This window comes from Clinocottus analis, unplaced genomic scaffold (genome assembly GCF_023055335.1).
Source record: "Clinocottus analis isolate CAN_PGR_092001 unplaced genomic scaffold, fCliAna1.0.p SCAF_12, whole genome shotgun sequence".
Classification (NCBI taxonomy): domain Eukaryota; kingdom Metazoa; phylum Chordata; class Actinopteri; order Perciformes; family Cottidae; genus Clinocottus; species Clinocottus analis.
The window spans coordinates 10,503,701-10,524,563 of record NW_027175843.1 but is presented as its reverse complement, the minus strand read 5'-3'; the positions used below and the strand labels follow the sequence as shown (position 1 = coordinate 10,524,563).

The 20,863-nt window shown below is 40.1% G+C and overlaps 2 protein-coding genes across 4 annotated transcripts; one reads left to right on the top strand and one right to left on the bottom strand.

Annotated features, from left to right (window-relative positions):
* Positions 1-1,623: 1,623 nt before the first annotated feature.
* On the top strand, positions 1,624-9,231 carry hnrnpa3 (heterogeneous nuclear ribonucleoprotein A3). Of its 2 annotated transcripts, none has more exons than XM_068571852.1 (11): positions 1,624-1,720; positions 2,458-2,580; positions 2,707-2,853; positions 2,947-3,157; positions 3,256-3,345; positions 3,453-3,524; positions 5,059-5,106; positions 5,572-5,712; positions 5,817-5,951; positions 6,053-6,138; positions 7,564-9,231. In XM_068571852.1, the coding sequence occupies exons 1-10, from the start codon at positions 1,715-1,717 to the stop codon at positions 6,121-6,123; spliced, it is 1,044 nt and encodes a 347-aa protein (XP_068427953.1). In that variant the 5' UTR covers positions 1,624-1,714; the 3' UTR covers positions 6,124-6,138; positions 7,564-9,231. The 2 variants fall into 2 exon arrangements, with proteins under 2 accessions (XP_068427953.1, XP_068427952.1); XM_068571851.1 differs by lacking the exon at positions 7,564-9,231 and adding an exon at positions 6,240-7,557.
* Positions 9,232-9,898: 667 nt separating this feature from the next.
* Positions 9,899-16,427, bottom strand: nfe2l2a (nfe2 like bZIP transcription factor 2a). 2 transcript variants are annotated; one of them, XM_068571849.1, is made up of 5 exons: positions 13,409-13,890; positions 13,021-13,287; positions 12,671-12,763; positions 12,408-12,578; positions 9,899-11,484 (listed from the first exon to the last, which is right to left on the bottom strand). In XM_068571849.1, the coding sequence occupies exons 1-5, from the start codon at positions 13,478-13,480 to the stop codon at positions 10,234-10,236; spliced, it is 1,854 nt and encodes a 617-aa protein (XP_068427950.1). In that variant the 5' UTR covers positions 13,481-13,890; the 3' UTR covers positions 9,899-10,233. The 2 variants fall into 2 exon arrangements, with proteins under 2 accessions (XP_068427950.1, XP_068427951.1); XM_068571850.1 differs by lacking the exon at positions 13,409-13,890 and adding an exon at positions 16,237-16,427 and having other exon boundaries at positions 9,900-11,484.
* Between the last annotated feature and the right edge of the window lie 4,436 nt (positions 16,428-20,863).

Sequence of the window (20,863 nt, the reverse complement as noted above, 5' to 3'; positions counted from 1 at the left end):
CATATTTGTTAAAGATATGAGCAAAGGAGAAATGCCTGCTTAACTATTTGCTAGCATTAAAAGCCTAATGTCCCCATTATCTCTTAGCAGATACAGTAACTGCAGCAGAGTAAAAAGAGGCAAACCCCAGACTGTCTTGAATTTGAACTATGGTCTGATCATAAATACTCATCATTAACAGTGTCAGAAAAACATTACCCTTTTTATTGGGGCTGTATTTTTCTCACACACAACAATAAAGTTAATGACAGACATTGTCTAAACCATAAAACAGTCATATATTTGGATGCTGGTCAGCTTCAACAAGGCTAGTAGCATTTGGCTCATAGATCATGCTTACCCGATCAAGTATATTTGTCAGAGGGATCTGACTTGAACTGAAAACACAGATGTGTGTCATGTTTCTACAATAACAGCTGAACATAACTATGTTTATATTATAAATAAAATAAATTGTGAACACTTTTAATTATTCTCGGATAACATTTGCTTTGAGACATCTTTACTTAATGTGTAGCATCATGCCAATGTACTTTAATGAATGAATGGAAGTTTACAATGACAGTACTGCTTGAGATGATGCTAAGATAATAATTAAAAAACTCCTTACAATATGACAAAAAAGCATGTCGGGAAGATCCAACTTTTTTTAGTCTTTTTAGCTTGGACATGAATAGTATTTTGCCCAGTCTGATGCACCATCACCTCTGTGACTCCCCCGTTTTTTGTATTAGTCCATCTGTATGCTGCCTTAGCTTGAACACCAATAAATAAAAATAATGATTGCTCTGTTGAAACTGGAAACAGAGACCTGACTGTTCTGATTATAGAAATTAACTCAAATTGTCACTGCAAAGTTCATTGATCAGTTGTATCTGTTACAACAATGTCGAACAGGTTAATCAGGCCATGCAGCAAGTTCACTAGACTTACTTACTCTATAGGACATGACAGTTTTACACGTCACATATTCTAATAATTGAAACAACTAAATTAAACTGTTTAAATACATTTTGGCTTTTGAACAATTGCGTTTTTTAATGTCAATTAGATCTAAACTTCCACTTAGGCCAGTTTTGCCATCTAGCTGGCTCATAAGATAACCACTTTGTATTGCAGACACTCTATTAACGTCTATATTTTTATTTGGGCTTAATTCTTCAAGTGTACTGTATTGCTACAAATATTTATTTCAAACATGGGTCTCAAAAGTTAGATCACCAGGAACTATGCAGGAACTGATTAGATGATTGGCTAACACAAACATGTGTGATAATTGAGATTTGATATTGCCATTAAAGTAAATCCACGTCTTGTGCAGCACATTGTGTTACTTCAGGTCTAACCCCACAGTGTTTGAATTGTATATCCCTTGCATGTTTTTAAATGAACTCAGTTGATTCAGCAGTTGGATAAGCATTACTTTATTCTGCCAAGACGTTTCCCTGTTTCACCAGTAGATGGGGCAAATAATCGTATTTCTTTCTTCTTTGCACGAATCCGAACAGTAAAAAGGTACAAAGTGTGCGAAGAAAGAATAAATAAACAAGGCTTCTTTGAAATATAACACGGTGCCATCAAGTGCATGCACAAACAGTAGCTTTCATGTGGTAGCTTGTAGTTTCTATTTGATGATTATAATCCAGGACCGACAACTACCTCGATTTCCTGCTCACGTGACCCACTCAGATCCGCGGCCGTGGACGTCTGCAAAATGGAGGTGAAGCGCTCGCAAATGTTGCTAATGATATACTGTTATTTGTCAAATGCGGGGAATTTATTAATGATTGTAACATTAACGGAGCACGTGGGTGTGGTCTTGTAATATGTATCTTCTCTGTAGCTTTGAAAGTCGCTCGTGATTCAGCGCTGTTTACGGCATCTGACGTTGCGGCGAAGCTAATGGTTGTCAGACTTGCCGTACGGCAATGGGACAAGCTAGGAGGTGTCTCTTCTGGAGAGCTCTTTGTGGGCTCGTTGTTGTTTCAGTGCGGAATGAGCCTAAACCCGAAAGGATAGTTATAATTGACCTAGTGGTGGCTTTTTTAATGACATAATGCTCAACCTGTAGCATTCCTGAAGGTTGGCTGTCAACGCGAGGGTTGTCCTGCTGTGGTCGTAATTGCGGGCCTCAGCCTTTTCTCTCTCTCCGTATAGCCTCATATAATATATGTAATGTAGTCGTAATATTAGTGTCCACGCGCTGGGTGAATTTGGCAGCCTAATTTTACACGACAATGCATGTTTTTCCCCCATGATTTGAGTCTTCCAACGGGAAACGTTACAATGTAGCGCTGGAGTCAAGGCGATGTAGCGTTAGTTGCAGACATAGTGCATGTATCAATCTGCAAGAACATATTGTTACGTAGATAACCATGCAGTAGGTTTCCTCAACTGGACACTACTCTCCACCCTGTGACACTATTATATAATTTTTTTTCTTCTTTTTTTTTCTAGGACCGTGAAGCTAAAGAGCCCGAGCAGCTCAGAAAGCTGTTTATTGGAGGTCTGAGCTTTGAAACCACCGAGGAGAGTTTACGGGCCCATTTCGAACAATGGGGAAGTCTCACCGACTGCGTTGTACGTATTGTTATTGTAATATGTGGCCAAAATGGCCTCAGATAATCATAAACAACATAATACGTTCTAAACATAGCTGCAGTCCAGTTTAACTGTTCTCATTGTGTGTCGTTTTGCTGCTTATAGGTGATGAGGGACCCCAACAGCAAGCGATCAAGAGGGTTTGGCTTTGTGACATATGCCGCTGTGGAGGAAGTCGACGAAGCCATGAAAGCAAGGCCCCATAAAGTGGATGGCCGGGTTGTAGAACCCAAGAGGGCCGTGTCCAGAGAGGTAAACAAATCTGAGACCTGAAGGCAAATACCTCAGCAAGGTTAATGTTAGGTGTGTTTGTGTGTGTGTGCTCATTCAGCCGCTCTGTTTCAGGACTCCAACAAACCAGGCGCTCATCTGACGGTGAAAAAGATCTTTGTTGGTGGTATCAAGGAGGACACGGAGGAGTACCACATTCGGGAGCATTTTGAGAAGTATGGAAAGATTGAATGCATTGACATCATGGAGGAACGCTCCACTGGGAAGAAAAGAGGATTCTGCTTTGTCTCCTTCGACGACCACGACACTGTAGACAAAATTGTTGGTATGTGTTTTGACCTCAGTGTAAATTAGGATGTTAGATTAAGCAGTGGTACGAGATTAAGTGTGTTTTTGTTTTTCTCTTGTTTTGTTTTTTTACAGCCCAGAAATTCCACACAATCAACTTTCACAACTGTGAGGTCAGAAAAGCACTCTCAAAACAGGAAATGAGTGCTATGTCCACTAACCGAGGTAAGCCAACATAAAATGTGAAGTTATACTTGGTGACCAATTTTGTATATGCATGTTCATTGATGTATCTGCTCTAAAATGTCACCTTTTGTACATGTATGTATCAGGCAGGAGTGAAGGATCAGGAAACTTCATGGGGAGAGGAAATAATTTTGGAGGCGGTGGCAACTTCGGTCGAGGTGAGTAGTATTTAGTGCTTCTAGGCTTCAACATACTAATGCAGGAACATTTGATAGTGCCGGTGAATCAGCTTGATCTAGTTTAGTGGTCGGCAAAGCGCACCTCTGTTGTGGCTTCCCCAGGCTTTGAAAATAAATAAATAATAATCCTTTTTTAAATTATTTTTGTTTGCCAAGTGGACAATCTTTCAAAGGGTACTCCGCTTATCTTGGGGTTTGAGGTGATATTGGGTCACGGAAAATAAATAAAATGTTTAAATATTTGTTTTACTAAAATGGGCGTTATACCCTATTGTGTCCCTTTCAAGCACTTTCCCCAGTAGGTGGCTACTCTGGATTTACAGAGCCCCACCCTAGTTAAACTATCAATGGATAAAGAAAGAAAAAAGTCACGGCGAAAAGTAGAGCCTAATTCTGCCTGGACGTATTCATTTGCTTTCACTGCTGTCTGACTTTTATGCTTGATATGTGTTAAGAAATTAGCAAACAACAAAACATCTCATTTTGAAAGACTTTTCCAGAACAAACCCGTAGCATCTGCTGAAAAGTATTAAGCTGCAGAGGAGCAGAGAAGAGTGATTTCTCAACTGCTGCAGTAAACTGAGCAAAATACATAGACTTTCAGGAAATCGATCAAGTCTCCAAACTCAACTACTGCCGCTGGCGTGTGGTGTGTTTTAAAATAGAAAACCTCACATGGGGATTGAACCTCATACCTTGGAGTTCAAGGACAATCACTCTACCACATCACACACAAATATTGATTGGAATCAAAGTTCAGGTGGTCGTCATCTTAATTGACCTCATTGTCGCAGACACATTTTAGTTTGATGGTTATAAGCAGGTAAAGTAGCAATGCAATGACAATAATTGTCTTTATTTGTTCTATAATTTCATAAATACAACAAACGATATAGCTTGTGTATATACAATATGACTATATATACAACTTGATAAGCTGTGATATCTAATAGCTTTTGCAGCTCCAGACACATTTTTTGGGCGGACAAAAGGTCTAAATGGCTCTTTGGCTAGGAAAGGTTGCTAACTCCTGATCTAGGTAGAGGTGAGCTCTGTTCTTGTGCCTCCAACTCTCTATAAGCACGTACTTAGTGTAACATAAGTTTTATCTCTGCTGATCACAAATTAGGAGATCTGTTGTCAGACAATAGGAGTATAGAAAGAGGGCTGTTGATTTTTCATGCAGTTGTCAGACAACATAAGTCAGACGTGACAAATGTGTTTTTCCAACATTGCTGCTATGCTTAAAGGAGTTGTCATGTTTGTAAATTGTTCACATGTAAGCATTCTTGAAATGCTTTATTTCCCCATCTAACCGACTGAAAAGTCTGTCGTCATAGGCCGGGGGGTGGGGGGAGGGAGGGAGAGAGAGAGAGAGAGAGAGAGAGAGAGGGAGGGGGGCGGGGGGGAGAGATCACATTTGTGTGAACATGTTGTCATCCATGACAAGGTATCAAGTAATCAACAAATTGGTCAGTTTCATTGCATAATGCATCTAACCCTTGTTTTTTAGGTGACTATGGTGGAGGACGAGGTGGCTATAACGATGATTTTGACAATGGTGAGCTCTTATAAAAGTTGAATGTGAACTTACTGTGATACATTTTTAACTTGTTACAAAACAGTCTTAATTTCATACTGCTGCATCTATATGACTGAAGTGGAAGGGACTATCAGCGAGAAGATTGTCTATTTCTGAACTCTGCACAAAATCAGATGAAATCATGCAGGTTCTACCAAAGCTCCTTCAGCTTAGATTTCAGTGATCTCTAACAGCCAACAGCGGTCTGACCCAGCTCTAGCTTCCAGATCTGCAGTCGGAGCTCCTGCAGGAGATGGGGACCTCAGCGCCCGGTAGCAGACACTCCGGCTAGGAGCAGAACAACTTCCACGATAATTGTGTTGTGCCTTTAGAAAATGCTTTACAGCAGTGTTATGTTAAAACTACTTGTGAGCTATTAATTTTACTGTTATGAATAGGTTGTATGTTTAAGTTGTATGTTTGGCATGTTGTTCACTATTACAGGTCCAGGTGGAAATTATGGTGGAGGACAAGGTTATGGAGGAGGCCGAGGGAACTATGGAGGTGGTGGTGGTCCAGGGTATGGCAACCATGGTGGTGGATTTGGTGGCAACTGTGATGGAGGTTACGGAGGCAATGATGGAGGTGAAACAAAAATGTTACTGACTCCAGAATTCTGTTTTTTAAACCAAATGCAAAGTGTAACCCAAATGATGACTTGCCTTAAAAATTGACACTTGCATCTTCAGGATATGGAGGAGGTGGAAATTACAACGATTTTGGAAATTATGGTGGACAGCAGTCCAACTATGGAGCCATGAAGGGAAACAACTTTGGTGGCAGAAACTCGGGTGGGGGAGGTGGAGGAGGAGGACCCTATGGCGGTGAGTTTTACCCTCCAAAATGAGACATCCAGTGACATAACGTCACAATTTCTCCTGAAGAGTATCCAACGTATTTGGCGGTGACTAATCCTTAACTGCAGGTGGCTATGGCTCTGGTGGAAGTGGTGGTGGCAGCGGTGGAGGAGGAGGCTATGGCTCACGGCGATATTAATTATTTCATGTTTCGGTAAGTTGCATTCATTTCCACACCACCCTCGTAGCACAGTACAGAGTGAGCCCTTGAAAGTGCAGAATAACTATTTGTTCTATCCTGTATCCATTCAACAGGCTTCAGTTCTTAGCAGGAGAGGCGAGGAGGTGAGCAAAGGAAAGAAATTGTCAGGAAAAGCTGCAGGTTACTTTGAGGCAGTCATCTGAGAGCATTAGAGGAACACACAAGTCAGACATTACTGCAGCTAAATCGGAGAAGTTTATGGAACAAGGACTGTATTCACAAGACATGAGTTCAGATGATACTCTTCCCTAATTGTGATAGATGTGTCCCTACCCAGCTATTTTCCTTCTGTGCGTCTGAAGTGTGTGTATTGTGCCTATGGTATCAGGGGTAAAGAGTAAATTGTTTTGTTTTTTTGTTGTTTTTTAATCTGAAGTCAGTTCTTCATATAATTTTTTTTTTTTTTAATGGGCTAGTTTTCTTCTGGTCAATTAATATTTTGTCTTTTAACTGGGTTTTTGTCATATAGCATAGTTAAATCAGGCCCTGAGATGAGCTAGAATTACTTTTTTTTTTCTTTCTGAAGATATTATGATTGCTCAATTGCAAGTGTCAAGTGTATTTTAATTTTTGTATGTGAAGCACAGTATGTAAATCCTTCCTAGTACCAGTGTCAACAAATATAAGCAGTCTGGATTAGAATCAAGGCATCCCTCACTCTTCCTGTTGCCAGAAAACAGAATTCTAGATTGTTCGATTATTTTGATTAGAAGAAAAAGACTGAATAAAATTGTGTAGTAAAGTAACATGAGGTTCAGTGCGTCATTGGTTCAGAAAAAGATCAAATGAGTTATTGATTCATCTGTTGCCTGCATATTGTAACTGTGAAGTTTAACTTTCTCCTCTTTTTGGGTGGATAGTATACTATATTTACTTGTACAGGAGGAGTCCATGACAAGGGAGTTTTGGGTAGTCCTAGGGCAATGGTTCATACACCACCTATGCCAGTGTTGAGCAAGTAGGATTATAACAGCCACAAGCACCTGCAGTTGGGCCCTCAGCATCGCTAGTGGGGAAGATTGCAGATGACTGTCAGACAGGACGCCTTCAGCCCCAGCACAGTGGACCAGTCAGCATTTTGAGAGAGAAAGGAGAAGGCAGCATCGAGCACAACGCCCATGGAAGAAGCTTGCAGTGTCGGTCCTGGTAGTGAGCATCTATCTCTTTCAAGGCTAGCTAAAGACCTCCAGCAGCTGGTACTGGCGAAGAAAGACTAGTTCCTGGACACATTGGAGATCCCGTTGAGTCAGAGATACTGCAGTTTTACCCGCAAGTGCTAGATTTCAGACATTAACAAGAAAAGGGAGTGAGTATTTCACAAAAGGCTCACTTAAGAAGATGAAGCAGGTAAGAGTAACTGCTTTGCTTGATTTGCAGATGTGGAAAGAGGCATTCTCTTCTTGCTGAAAATCTGTAGAGACCTGATAACATGGAAGGTTCTGGATGGGTAAGACTTTTTCAAAATATATTGTAATTTCAGTGCACATGGTGATTATACAAGGTGCAAGGGTTCTTTAAGGTATACCAAGCAGGAGGACATCCAGTATTGCTCCACTTTGACCAGAATGAACCTGTGACCTTCACCACACTGACTGGAATACCTTGAAGTCAAAATGTGTTTCCATGTCAGAGTCTTGATAAGGTTGATCGTGATGAAACACCCAGGTAGAAAGAACTTTATTAGGCACACTAATACAATCGATAACAATTTAATACGTCAAATTTGCCAGAATATCTGCCGTTGACTCAATTCAAAGTGTAGATGTGTGTGTGTTTTTGTTAAAGGTGTGTATATTCAATTACATGTTTATTACTTAAATCATAGTTAAAGGTGGTGTTATAAAGAACAATAGTATTTTGAGAATTTCCTCCATACTACATATAATGAAGGGAACCAAGTCCAGTTATACCACTACTAAATACAACCTCAGTCTTGAAACATCAGGGAATATGACAATATCAAAAAGAACATGATAAGCTTCATAAAAGTAGACTTAATGGCATAACAGTTGTATCAGATTGCATTATATTGTACCTAATAAAGTGGTTCGTGAGTTAGTGAGTGTTAATATGAATGCAATTCAGGTCTGTGTCAGTCTGTCTAAATAAGCAGAACAATGTCATCACAATATGCAAGTAACTTGCATTGAACAGCAAAGGTAGGCAAAGTACAATTTAAAAAAAAAAAAAAAAAGTGTTATGCAGTTAAAAGCAAGTTGTATTGCAACATGAAGCGGCAACATCGTCTCTTCAAAGAAAAACACATTTTTACATATAAGTCGATTACTTGAACGTGCAAACTGTATTAGAGGTACTTCAGATGTTTCATTAGGCGCTGACATTTTGTCTAAACCTAAAACTCCAGACTATCTGCGACGCTACTGTTTGTAATTACTGTTCTTGAAGATGAGCTGGAGTTACAGTAAGTGTAAAAACATGGTGACTTTAAACATGCACTCCAATTACACATCTTAATAAAAGAATAGTTACATTTTTGATAATGCAAGTTCTTTGAGATAGATGCAAATCAAAAAGATTTTCAACTTATGTTGGGGTAAACAAGTAACACTTTATTAGTGGTTGTAAAAATGACCCCAATAAAAGCAAAACGAACTTGTTTCGGTTTTGTTTGCCATGTGTTTGTGGTGTTGCAAATGGGTGACAGCAGAATATCATTATGCATCTATGTGTTGCATAATGACAATAAATAATCCTTGAATGGTTACTTACAACAATTCTTTTCCCCACGGAGAAGAATTTCCCCAAGGGGATTAATAAAAGTTTGTTTCTTTTTTTCTTATTTTTGCATTTGACAGTGTTCATTAGGATTCCATGCAGGTAAAAAATGGAGAAACAATGTCTGCTGATATGTTTCTCAGTCTGTTGAAGGACAGTGATTCTGCAGAGCAATGTAGAAGCAACAACTTGACTGCACAGATACAGCTGTGCTTGGCAAAAGCAAACCAGTGTCGATGAACTGTGTTTGCGAAACCGTAAGATATGTTTAGTGTTTCCTGTGCTCTTAAATAAAGATATTTTCAATGACTTGAGTGTTTTATTATCCTCTAAGCTTTACATTCTTGTATTTTTGTTTGTACAATACAACTGTTCATGTGAAAATGTGTTCTTTATTCAACGGGTGTCCATGAGTCTCTTGCCAGTTTTTGTCGCCACACACCCTCTGAGGTTTGTCACGAGATCAGAAAATGGGCTTGACGGTCAAAGGTAGTGTTTGTGTGTAAAAGTGCATGTAGAGCTCGTACTGAATGTAGAGCTTCACCTTTTGAATAGGCCCGTCAGGGTTGAACCATTGTGACGTCATCATGCATGGTTCACACTGAGCATGCTGTACTGTAGCTCCACAATTATGCTCTTTGTTGTGTAACAATGAATGCACTGGGTGTGATTTCTTTCAGATGACGGGCAGTTTTAAAAAGATTTAGATTACTGTACAAACAAGCTTGCTCAAATAAATAGAAGATTGTAAAAGTGGTTTAAGCTAATAACTCTTTTGTTCAGTACAGTATTATCTTTACGTCTCTATAAGCCCTCAAGAACATGTGGTAAGTTACTTAATCGTGCCTTTGACTTCACATCCATCTGGCATCAATCTGTTGCAGGCCAGAGTACTACACACAATGTTCTATCAGTAAATAGGACGCCATACAGTATAGCTATAGCAAGGCTTTATTGAAAAGCACAAAAGTCCAGATTTTATAAAAGAGCTTGAGCAGCAAATCATACAGGGACAGTTATAAAATATGAGTAACAATGATTGAAACAATCAGAAATATGATATATACAATATATATATATACACATACAGTAACAGTTTTATCAATCTCAAAAAGCAAGTAATGTATATATTTACAAACAATATCAGTTAAAGAATCTGAGTACAAAAGTAAAGTAAAATATCAAAAATATTCCAACATTCGAGAGAAGTGCGCAAAAACTATACAATAGTTCTGCAGAGCTACTAATGCTTTAGAGCGGAAACAACTAGAAAGTTATTGCATAGTATTACTATGATAATGCAGTACCATATTACAAAGGAGATAGGAGGCGGTCTTCGCTCTTGATAAAAGTCTTTTTAATGCGAGGGACGAGGAAGACACTGCCGTCCGTCGACTGCTGGAGGGAGTAGTCGGTGGGCGAGTAGGAATTCCCCTTTTCATCCCTCAGCATGCTGAAGACCTCTAGGTACAAGCTGTTGAGTTGCTTCTTCATTTCCTTCAGGTTTGTGATGTTCTGGCTCTTCTCACCCTGCAGACGCTCCTTCTCATCCTTCAGTGAGTCCAGGTTGCTCTCCAGACCCACTATGTTCTCCATCTTGCGTTTGCGGCAGTTCTGGGCGGCCACCTTGTTTTTGCCACGGCGGCGTATGTCTCTGACCAGGGCGAGCTGAGCCTCGTTCAGTTGGTGCTTTGACATCATCTCATTGAAGTCATCAACCGGGAGATTGATAATCATGTCAACGGTGAAAGGGATTTTGAGGGCCTTGGCCCTCTGCTCGTCTCTGGAGAGACGCTTTTCCGAGCGTTTCTTCTGCTTGTCTTTGGTGAAAGGGGCATTGTTGTAGCCGCTCTCCTCTGCAGGATCGGTTTGGTGTTCTTTGGGATTCTTTTCCTGCTGCTGGTGTGGCTGCCCTATCGCAGCAAATAGAGAAATTGCCGGTTGAAGATGATCAGGTTGGAAGTTTAGTGAGAACATGTCTGAGTAGTCAGATTCTGCACTTGCAGGGTTGTGGTCCATCTCATCCATGTCTGAATCACTGACACCAAAGGACTCGTCTCCGTGCGAAGACTTCCCAGGTGAACTCGCATTTGGGCTTGTGTTTGAAGAGATTCCTGAATCTGAATCTGGCATTTCTGCTGTTATATTCTGTTTTCCTCTGTCAACCGCATCTCCAGATGAGAGGCTGTACAGGTCCATTGATGTGAAGGGAGACTTGTTTGAGATATCAGTTGTGGCTTTACTTTCATTTCCTTCAAGGCCACTGCTCTCTTCCAGAACGGCATTGGGGTAAAACATGTCGCAGAAACTTTCTGCAGTGAAGTTAGCATTCAACTGAGGAGCTTTCTCCTTCATCTGGCTGAAATTGTCTGGTGAGACCATGCTGGGAACAGAGCCATCGAATGTATTCATAAACGGTGCAGGACAAACGCTTGTGTTTGTTTCCCCGTCTGTGTGATTCATGGGGTAAAAAGGATCGTTTGGATTCTGCACTTCAGGGCTATTTGGAAGAGGATACGTTGTGGTTTCCAGTGTGTCTTCCAATTGCATGTTTAGGCATTGCTAGGAGGAAAAGATAAAGAACCATTAAAGTAAATACAATGAACATATTATAGCACAACTTTAGTCACACTCTGAGAGTGGAGATAACAAATGTAAACATGTGTTGTATGTGTTGCTATGGATGTACTATATTAGTGCTCATACATACACCTCAATTTTCTTCTAAAACATGGTCTGTGACATTGTGATGACTGACTTTATCAACATACACACATTTATTATTATTTAAAATACAATGTTTCATTACGAGAGCTTTTAGCCATCCATTTTTTCAAGTGAATGGTGTTTCACTGACAATGCTGGTGGGGCTGGGTGTAGCACAAGACCAACTAAATATCCAGTTCAAATCTCCCAGTTTGCAGTTGCGTAATCTTCACAAAGCAGCTAACAAGAACCTCCTTTTTTATGCAATTTAAAGTCTTATCAGCCGTTAACTAATGCATTGCTATGTAAGCTGTAAAGTTATGATTGGAGTCCAGTCACAAGTTAGAGGTCATGGCAACAAAACCACACGGATACACCCATTCATTATGCAAATATGGGATGCCTAAAAAACACTAACAATAAGGCAGCTATTGAGAAACTACTGTGCACAAAACTTAACATTGCAGCCAGAAAGTACAGGTTTTACTGCCACACCCTTTCAGAACAAGATATCTTCATTTGCTAGATAATTATAGATACTGCATCACCTTTTGAACACTCACCTTCCTAATTGCAAAAAATTCTCAACAATTAAAGCTAACCACAGTTGAATGGGTCAGTTGCACCTGTCTCAAATGTATGAGACCCCATTCTCACAGAGCAACAAAAAGGTGTTTGTCCTCTACTGCCGGGCTCCTGCCCGTTGATGCATTCTTTGAGTATTTGTTTCACAACGCAAAACACTATACCATTGATGTGGTAGAATCCGTGTATTATACCTGCAGCTCAGGGAGGGACAAAAGCTCCATCCAGGCCTGCTCCAAATCTGGGGACATCCTCTGTGGTGGTGGTGGTGGACGGGGGGTGAGGGAAGCAGGGGGCAGAACTGGCTGCTCAGGGGACATCATGGGTGCTGCAACAGCAGTTGTGTCCAGGCAAAAAGAGGTGTTCTGTCGGACAAACACGAGAATATGACAGTTTTTATACAGCTAAAAATCTTGTTGAAGGCTACTAGCTATGATGTGCAATGTGTTGTCATTACCTCAGTTTCCTCTACAGGAAATGTCTCTGCCAGTAGCTGCAGGCATTCGTCAAATGACATGCCATCGTCATTCTCTTCTGTGAAGCTGACATTCTGCAAGAAAGTTTCAAATACATATTAAACGTTACCACCTTGCGTCCTTTGTGGCACACAGCACATCCATTTATATTTATCGAACGTATGTCTCTGTGAAGCAGCTTCTCGAGCAGAATACGCCGATGCAAAACTACAGACCCACCTGTGTTTCTGTAATTACACAGGATGAGTGGTTACCTAGCTACGACACAGCCTATCAAAGGAGGTGGGAGTGGTCCACTTCTGACATAAGTAATGATGGCCATGTGCTGTACCTTTGTAACCTCTAGAGGTGTGACGGCCGACTGCAGTGGGGCGCTGGGTGGCGGGCGGGGTATGTACTCTCCCGTTTCCTCGTCGAGCTGCAGCTGAGCCAACAGGGCCTTCTCCTGCTCCCGGACCAGATGCTGCCTCTTCTCTTCTTCTAGCTCCCGCTGCCTCCGCAGCTCATGTTCCTTCTGACGGTGGTTGTAGTCAAACACCTCACGCCTGGCGCCGAGATCAATGTCTTGCTTCCACAATATGTCAATCAGGTCCATGTCCTAGAAAGAGAGCCGCAAATCAGTTTAGTGAGTTGTGAGCCGTGCTGTCCTGCAGTGGATGTGAATGTGAGCTGCATTGGAGCAAGGAAGAGTGCCCTGCTGTGAAGCGTGGCTGTTGCACCTGCCACACCCAGTCCCTCAGTATCCGTTCACTGACAACACTGGCACTAAAGTCGAGGGGGAGAAGCTGCATGAATAATAGATGTACTTCTCTCTTTCCCCTGCCACCACACGCCAGCAGAAGTCACGTATCCTCACTTGATACTCTTTCTGAGGGAAGCGATCATTACCCATCTGATTACGTTGGGGTGTGAATTCATTTGTCTCATTCAAACTCACAAACAGGGCGCAATCTCAGTCAAGTTTTTTGCTCAAGTGACGTCATGATTAGTTCTCGGAATCAAGTAAAGTAAAAACCCAAACGTTCATGTCATACTATGCAGTATTTAGCTAATTGCATTAAAGGTAAGTATGTATTTGTTGATTTTTAAGCACAGTACCATGGTCCTGGGAAATTTGTTATTTATTTTTTTCCAAATGACAACAGAATAATATTTTTTTAGGGCGGTACAAACAAATAAAATACGGGATATAAGCCTGTAGCTCTGTTGCTGGGTCCAGATCTTGTTTTCCTTCCTGTGATAATATCTTAAAGTAAACAACTACAACTATGAAAAACTGACCTCTGCGTATTTTGTCACAACACTGCACAAATTATTCGGTCCTACATTTAGTACAAGTTCAGGGTTGCCGATGATGCAGAATGTTAGACACTGCCTTTCCTCTAGATTCCACGCTGAATGTTTGTGAATTTTTAAACAAGTATGTGCAAAGATAAATTCAGCTGCTTTCTTCCTTGGGTCTTTTTCACAGAACATGTTTACAGAAGGAAGCCATTTCTCAAGGCCCAGGGATGTTGCATAAACCCAAGACATTGGTTCACAAGAACATGTCTCCACATGTGACTCATGTGTTTGTTCCTCAAATGTGTGTATAAACACAACTTATGGGAAAGGAACCTTAAAGCTAGGAATCAATCATGTGGCCAGAACAGACATAGCTAGGGGGGAAGCTAAGAAGGAACTGAAGGGAAAGAATGCACAAAGCAGAATAATATACAATACAGAGGATGTGGAACGAAAGAGAAACACTGCATATTTATATTCTCTTCTTTGACTTTTTGTATTCAAAGGAGTGTGTTTTAAAATTTATGACCTCTTAATAATAGCAAACAAGCATCTAAATATATTCCAAAACACTGTTGACATTGTTTTTCGGGCTGCTGTTGTAGCACTGAAAAATAAAAACCCACTAACCCTCTTTGACTCAATGTTGCATCAGAGCCATGACCACTGAAGGATTACACGTCACTGAGGCTGCCGACTATAACGGAGTGAGGGGTGAGCACACAACCCGGCATTATGGCTTCTGAAGGAATGAGAACGTAGCCTAAAATGTCTAAGTGGGACGTCTGGTCATCCGTGTTTTCCAAACTAATAAACCACATTCCTCTCTGTTTGTCACACCTTGTGAGCTCATCTGACAAGTCCTACAAGTTCCTTACGGAACAATCTAATGATCTAATGGCTGTCTGTTAAGCGGTTCAATGGGCACTTTCACTGTCACTGATTAATTGTGGTTTTATATAATGAATAACCAAACCCACTACCAAATAGACTGTGTAAATGTGAGTGGGTGTAAGATGTGTTTGGTGTCAGCAACATGGCTATTACTGTCACAAGACCTGAATTGGCACCAGAACAAGGAAATTGGCTCATACAACTTCCTCGACGTCTCTGCCACACAATACATGACTATGTCCGCCAAACAACACACCTTTAGTTTAAAATAAAAAGAGATCAGACACCCGACCAATAAGTTATACAAGTTATGAATTATAAAACACACATTAAACAACACATACAGACATACTTTGAAAACAAGCAGAGCTATTAGCTATTGGTCTCTCTGGCTATCAGACTGGGTGATAGAGGAGGGATACAAAGTTTGTGTGCTGTGGGTTGCTCATTTACCTCTCTTCATCTCAATCAAAGGCCTCAAAGGGGACCTGACTAGTGGTTTATTACAGCTTCTTTCACCAGAACTCGGTGGGCAGCCACCCTTGACCGAGGATGATGAAACACAGCAGCACATGTTCCAAAGCAGCCCTTTAGACCCCCATCAGTCAACCGGGTACTTCCCCTGACTCCCTTAACTTAGGACAAAACTAACCTCACACTTAAGATCTATCACATGAGAAATAATCCCAAATCCAACATCTCATTCCAATAACAATTATCATATGACCAATAACAAGAACAGCCTGTGGTTGTGGTTCTTTAACTATGTCAAAATACACTGAAAAATAAAGAAGCAAACACGGAGGAACAAGTATGGCCTTGAGATAAATCATTCACAATGGTTACACGCTTGTCTGTATCAGATATGGTAGCCTATCACATGCTTGCAGGAAGAAGCGAGGGGGGCTGGGCAGTTACGAGAAATAAACTGGCGAGTTTCACAGTTTACCAGACATGTCAAATTAAAGATACAATGCCATTGTATTCAAAGTAACCGCATCAACACGAATATAGCAGCCTGATTTATGATTTAAAAAAATCCTGGTTTATGTTATGTTTTCATTGTCTGCCGACGAAAAAACGTCACAAGTGAATGACTTGCAGAAGTGAAAGCTGTATTGAGGGCAACCTTAATATCTCAAAAAACCGGCGGTGTATGTTGTATGCTCTTCCCAGTAGGTGGTATTTATAGATTATAACCTCTTAACTACGTCATAAACAGGTTGTCACTGCGTATTGTTTCATTTGCTTTAGCGAACACTAAAAAGTTTACCTGAACTATTCAGCTATCACGTCTGTCGCGTTTAGGACCGCGTAAAAGGGATTCAGCCGTCATTCAGCGATGACTTTTAAGAAATGCTTCATTTACCTGTTGACCGGAATGCATCACCTCCATTTCCATCATCGTGGAGAACTGTCTGACCGTAAAGACACGATTTACGATTAGAAATTGTGTGTGTTATTCCTTCAGATGGCAGATTAAAATGGCGAGAGGTCCGAAGCCGATAGAGTCCGTCGTCGCAGCTGAGCGGAGAGCAACATTGCTTCCTTTAAATCTAATGAACGTTACAGAGAGTATGGCCCTGCCCACCGCGCGGAGGCGCCGGGATCGTCCCCCTCACGCCGGCCTATGAGGCGGTAAGAGCAGCGTGTGCATGCGCGTGAAGCCCGCTAGGTTGAGCTGAGAGAGGCCCAAATACACGGAATTACAAAATAAAAACACTATATACCAAAACGAAATGTGCACGTGAACTGTGTAATACATCTAAAAGACGACCGTGCACGTGATTGGGTATTAATTCAAAGGATAAAACAAACCAACACGGGTTGTATGAAACCCATTCAAGCCACAACTAGTCAGGCTCAAGCTATTATTATGCATCTGAATGTCAACAGTTATATATGTGCTTAAACGCCATCTTATATGTAGGCCTATTTCTGAAACTAAAAACAACATAATCGTTTCTGTTTTAACTTCGCCATCAGAAGAGTTTTGAATGGTGCATAACGCCCCCTGCTGGTTAGGGTTCCCAGTGTGGAGCTGAAGGCCCTGGGGCCCTAATGTCCCCGTGGAAACACTGAAGTCATCCACTGACGGCTGGGAGATTGTCACAAAGCTGTAAGGAGACAGATGTGGGCTTTGGTCTGTGGTGGAAGAAGTATTTAGATTGTTTTTGTTTGTTTTTTTAAATTAGCCTACTCATGTACAAGTTATAGTCCTGCATTCAAAATGGAACTTCAGTAAACATTAGGAACAACATGTAGCCAACCTAAGTAGTCTATCTAATAAAAGTGATGATTATGCAATTATGCATATTTTCTGTCAGTATGTTCTTATATTTTTGGATCGTAATGATTGATGCATTGACACTTAAGCAGTACTTTCAATCCTATTTATTAGCCAACTAGAGACATAACCAAATAAACTACAATACTGCCAGCATAATTATATACAAATAATAAAGAGTAGCCTTACATAGAGTGATTAGAAAATGTACACTGTAATTGGACATCAGTAAATTGTAGTACTGCGCAGAAGTGCGCTAAAGGATAATTTTGAGGTACTTGTACTTGACTATTATCTTTTGAAGATATATTTCTACTACATGTTATATGTGTTTTATGGGCAAACATGATTAATTTAAGTATGATGCCATGCTATATCAAGAAGCCGTGTGTATCTAAGTACATTTCGGTTCTCTGCTATTTCTTATATTTCGGAGTACAATAGTCTTTACCCCACTATATTTATTGAACAACTATACTTGACATACAAATGCTGTGATTAATGTATAAACCACCTTGTTATTGTTATGAATTAAACTACCTAACAGTACATAAAGTAACAGCTTAAGCACCAAGAAGCTGCTCATCTATGACTACTAATATTACAACACTATTTACTATGAGTATATATGTTTTAATGGGCTCATTCTAGTGCATAATGTATATGTTTACTTTCTTAAAGTTGCTGGTACATCCCTATAGGCTATATACTGTTATGCAGGACTTTTACTAGGAGTAATAGAATTACTACTTGTACTTTATTATTGGGTTTGAATACTTATTCCACCCTACTATGAAACATGACACATTAATGAGCTTTCCGAATGACCTAAACTTTATTGCATTAGTATTTATAATCCAGTTTTACAATAACGTGATTACATAAACATTAATACATAATTTTCTAACTTTGGCGTAAGGTTAATGATGGATGATCAAGGGTTGTTGTGTTTTTTTTAGCTTCATCTTAACTTGTATGAGAAAATATTGTATCGTTATGTGAAAATGTCAACCCAGGCTATAGAAGATCTGAATATACTACTATGTATCTCATTGTGGAGAGGCATGCAGGAATATAATCGTGCTGCCTTATTGTTACTACAATGATTGTAGGCTACTGCTATTTAAGAAAGTTGTTAAGACGTCTAAAAGTTAATTACATTTGAACCATTCTGGCACATCAGCGTAAGTAAGAAGTCGGATCGAGACGGAATTAAGTGTCTTTTGAAATATGTCAAGCTCAGAAGACAGACTTAGCCCTGGCTGCAGCACCTATCTGTGAAGAACCTCACACTAAAGTGCAGCTCACTGTGCCACTGCGTGAAATTACAATAAAAAAGGCTTCTTTCCTCCCTCCCACTGCACTTCCCCCTCTTCAGGCGCGCTCATGTACACGCGTTCACGTTTGGCAGCTCCACGTCGACATTCTTCCAGCTGCATAGTGAACTGCACAGGACTGGGGGAGGAAAAGGTAAAAGCGACGGTAGCCACTTTAGGATTAGAGCACTGCAAGCCCGCAGACGAACACCTACCGCAGCGAAAACAGTCGTTTGCACTGTGAATTCAGCCACGACCTGCAATATCCTCAGATCGCTTTCTGTTTTTGCATTTTATCATCAAGACTACTTGTCCCTCGTGTTGGAGTGCAGCTGGTCCCTTGCGTCCACCTATAGACTATCAGGTACAGTATGACTTAAAGAAGTTACTTGATCATGTTTCTTTTTAGTGTAAATCAGTGTCAAGATAATGATTGTAACACTATTTGTCTTATTGCTTTCTTTTGCACTTCTGAAGTTGCTGTCACTTGGTTGCTGTTGAAGTGGCAAGTGCGTTGAGTACCTTGAAACTGACACAACGTAATACTCTTGGAGCTCTGCTGGCCTTCTGCACTTTCCTCGTTGCTGTCCCATCCATCTGCTTTCTAAAGCGAATAATAGCTCATGTGTCCAGGGTGCGTTCCGTTGAGTTGTTAAAGCTCAACAGGTAGACTCAATGACACACTGGCAAAAAGAGTAATACAGTGGAGTTAAAGTCACCATAAGTGGAAACTTCAAACATGTCAGTTAATATAGAAACTGCTTCAGTTTGCATCCAGATGGCCAAGGGTAAAATGGTAAGTAAATAGATGTTAAGATAATTTAAGGCAGGATGTCTGACAGAATCAACTATTGCATATGCCTTAATGATATTTAGCCATTTAATTATTTTTTATAGAAGACTGAACATGTGTTAAAAGTCTCCTCTGGCCTGCTTTACCTGTCTGACACTCTAAGGACCCACCAAACAGCAAGCCTTTCTGTAGGCCCAGTCCTTTAAATCTTACCCACTTCTTCTTCACAAGTCTTATAAACTAAACTAAACCAGTCATTTTCACTCTTGTACCTCCATGTTTCACAAGTCAATACAATGATAAAAAGATATACTCAAAGTGGATGTCCTGTTTACCTTGTTTTTTGTTCCTTACAACAGGTTAAAGGAGCACCAAGTTGGATAAGGCTCTGCACAAGGACAATCCTATGAGGTGGCACTGTGGCTTTCCAAATAAAGTTCTGTGATACACTTAGACTCTAACTGCTTGCAGTCAGTGCATTACAGAACTTTGTTTTGGGAGTTAATACTTGATCCTGTGCAAAACCTTCGAACGTCCGGACATTTAAGTTTACAACATTTTGCTATATTACTGTTAACAAATAAAGTTTCTCTCTGTTTTAAGCACTTCTTACAGTCTCTGTCTTTTTTAAAAGTTTTAATTGAAATTAATTTGTATTCTAAAGTAGCAATACTGTTGTTTGTCATGTTTGTACTCTAACTTAGTGTTAAATCATTACTTAAAGAGTGCTGCTGTGTGCCATATGGAACCAGTAGTCAGGTGAGTGAGTGAAGGTGAGGCAAGGAGGTAAACAGTTTAGCCGTATTGTTTCACTTTACTATTTTGTTTTAAACCATGTCACAAATTATACATGAGGACTTTTGATACTATGATGATACTGTAAGTACAAATTTAAAAAAAAAGATACAAAACTAGATTTACCATCTGAGGTTTAAAATGACAGTTTTAATGGAGAGTCTGTGGGATAAAACATAGTGTAAACCTGATATATAGTGTACGTCTGATTATCTCTCTCTCTCTCTCTCTCTCTCTCTCTCTCTCTCTCTCTCTCTCTCTCTCTCTCTCTCTCTCTCTCTCTCTATATATATATATATATATATATATATATATATATATATATATATATATATATATATATATATATATATATATATATATATATATATATATATATATGTATATATATGTAATTTTATCTTCCACTTTCCACTTGCGTTTTCTGAGCCAAACCAAGCTGGTGTTAATTTCCATTGCCTGGTTTTGCACCAACATTACTTCATTACTTGACTTTATATAAACTCGATAAAGGCATTCATTGTACACTTCAGTTAAATTTCACATACTGTAGGTTTATTACTATCAAAATAAATGTTGTACACAAATTGGAGTACTCTTGGATATTCTTGGAGCTCAATTAATTTTGCCTTTAAAAACTAAATGACCGTAAAGTCCATTCTACGCTGTCAATGGAGTATATGCAACCAGACGTGTATCGCAAGGCATGCCGGGAAATACTTAAACTGGTGCATTCAGGGGCAGACTGAAGATATCTTTTCAGTTCTGCGTCTAATTCTCAGGTCAAACATTGAGAGATAATGCA

What these genes read in the sequence shown, in the direction of transcription:
- nfe2l2a (XM_068571849.1), bottom strand. Translation starts at nt 13,480, where the DNA reads ATGCAGCTTCTCCCCCTCGACTTTAGTGCCAGTGTTGTCAGTGAACGG. An exon ending in CACCTCTAGAGGTTACAAAG is followed by an intron (nt 12,764 to 13,020) that starts GTACAGCACATG and finishes ACTTTCTTGCAG; the next exon opens with AATGTCAGCTTCACAGAAGA. An exon ending in TGTCCCTCCCTGAGCTGCAG is followed by an intron (nt 11,485 to 12,407) that starts GTATAATACACG and finishes TTTTCCTCCTAG; the next exon opens with CAATGCCTAAACATGCAATT.
- hnrnpa3 (XM_068571852.1), top strand. An exon ending in TTACGGAGGCAATGATGGAG is followed by an intron (nt 5,713 to 5,816) that starts GTGAAACAAAAA and finishes TTGCATCTTCAG; the next exon opens with GATATGGAGGAGGTGGAAAT. An exon ending in AGGAGGAGGACCCTATGGCG is followed by an intron (nt 5,952 to 6,052) that starts GTGAGTTTTACC and finishes CCTTAACTGCAG; the next exon opens with GTGGCTATGGCTCTGGTGGA.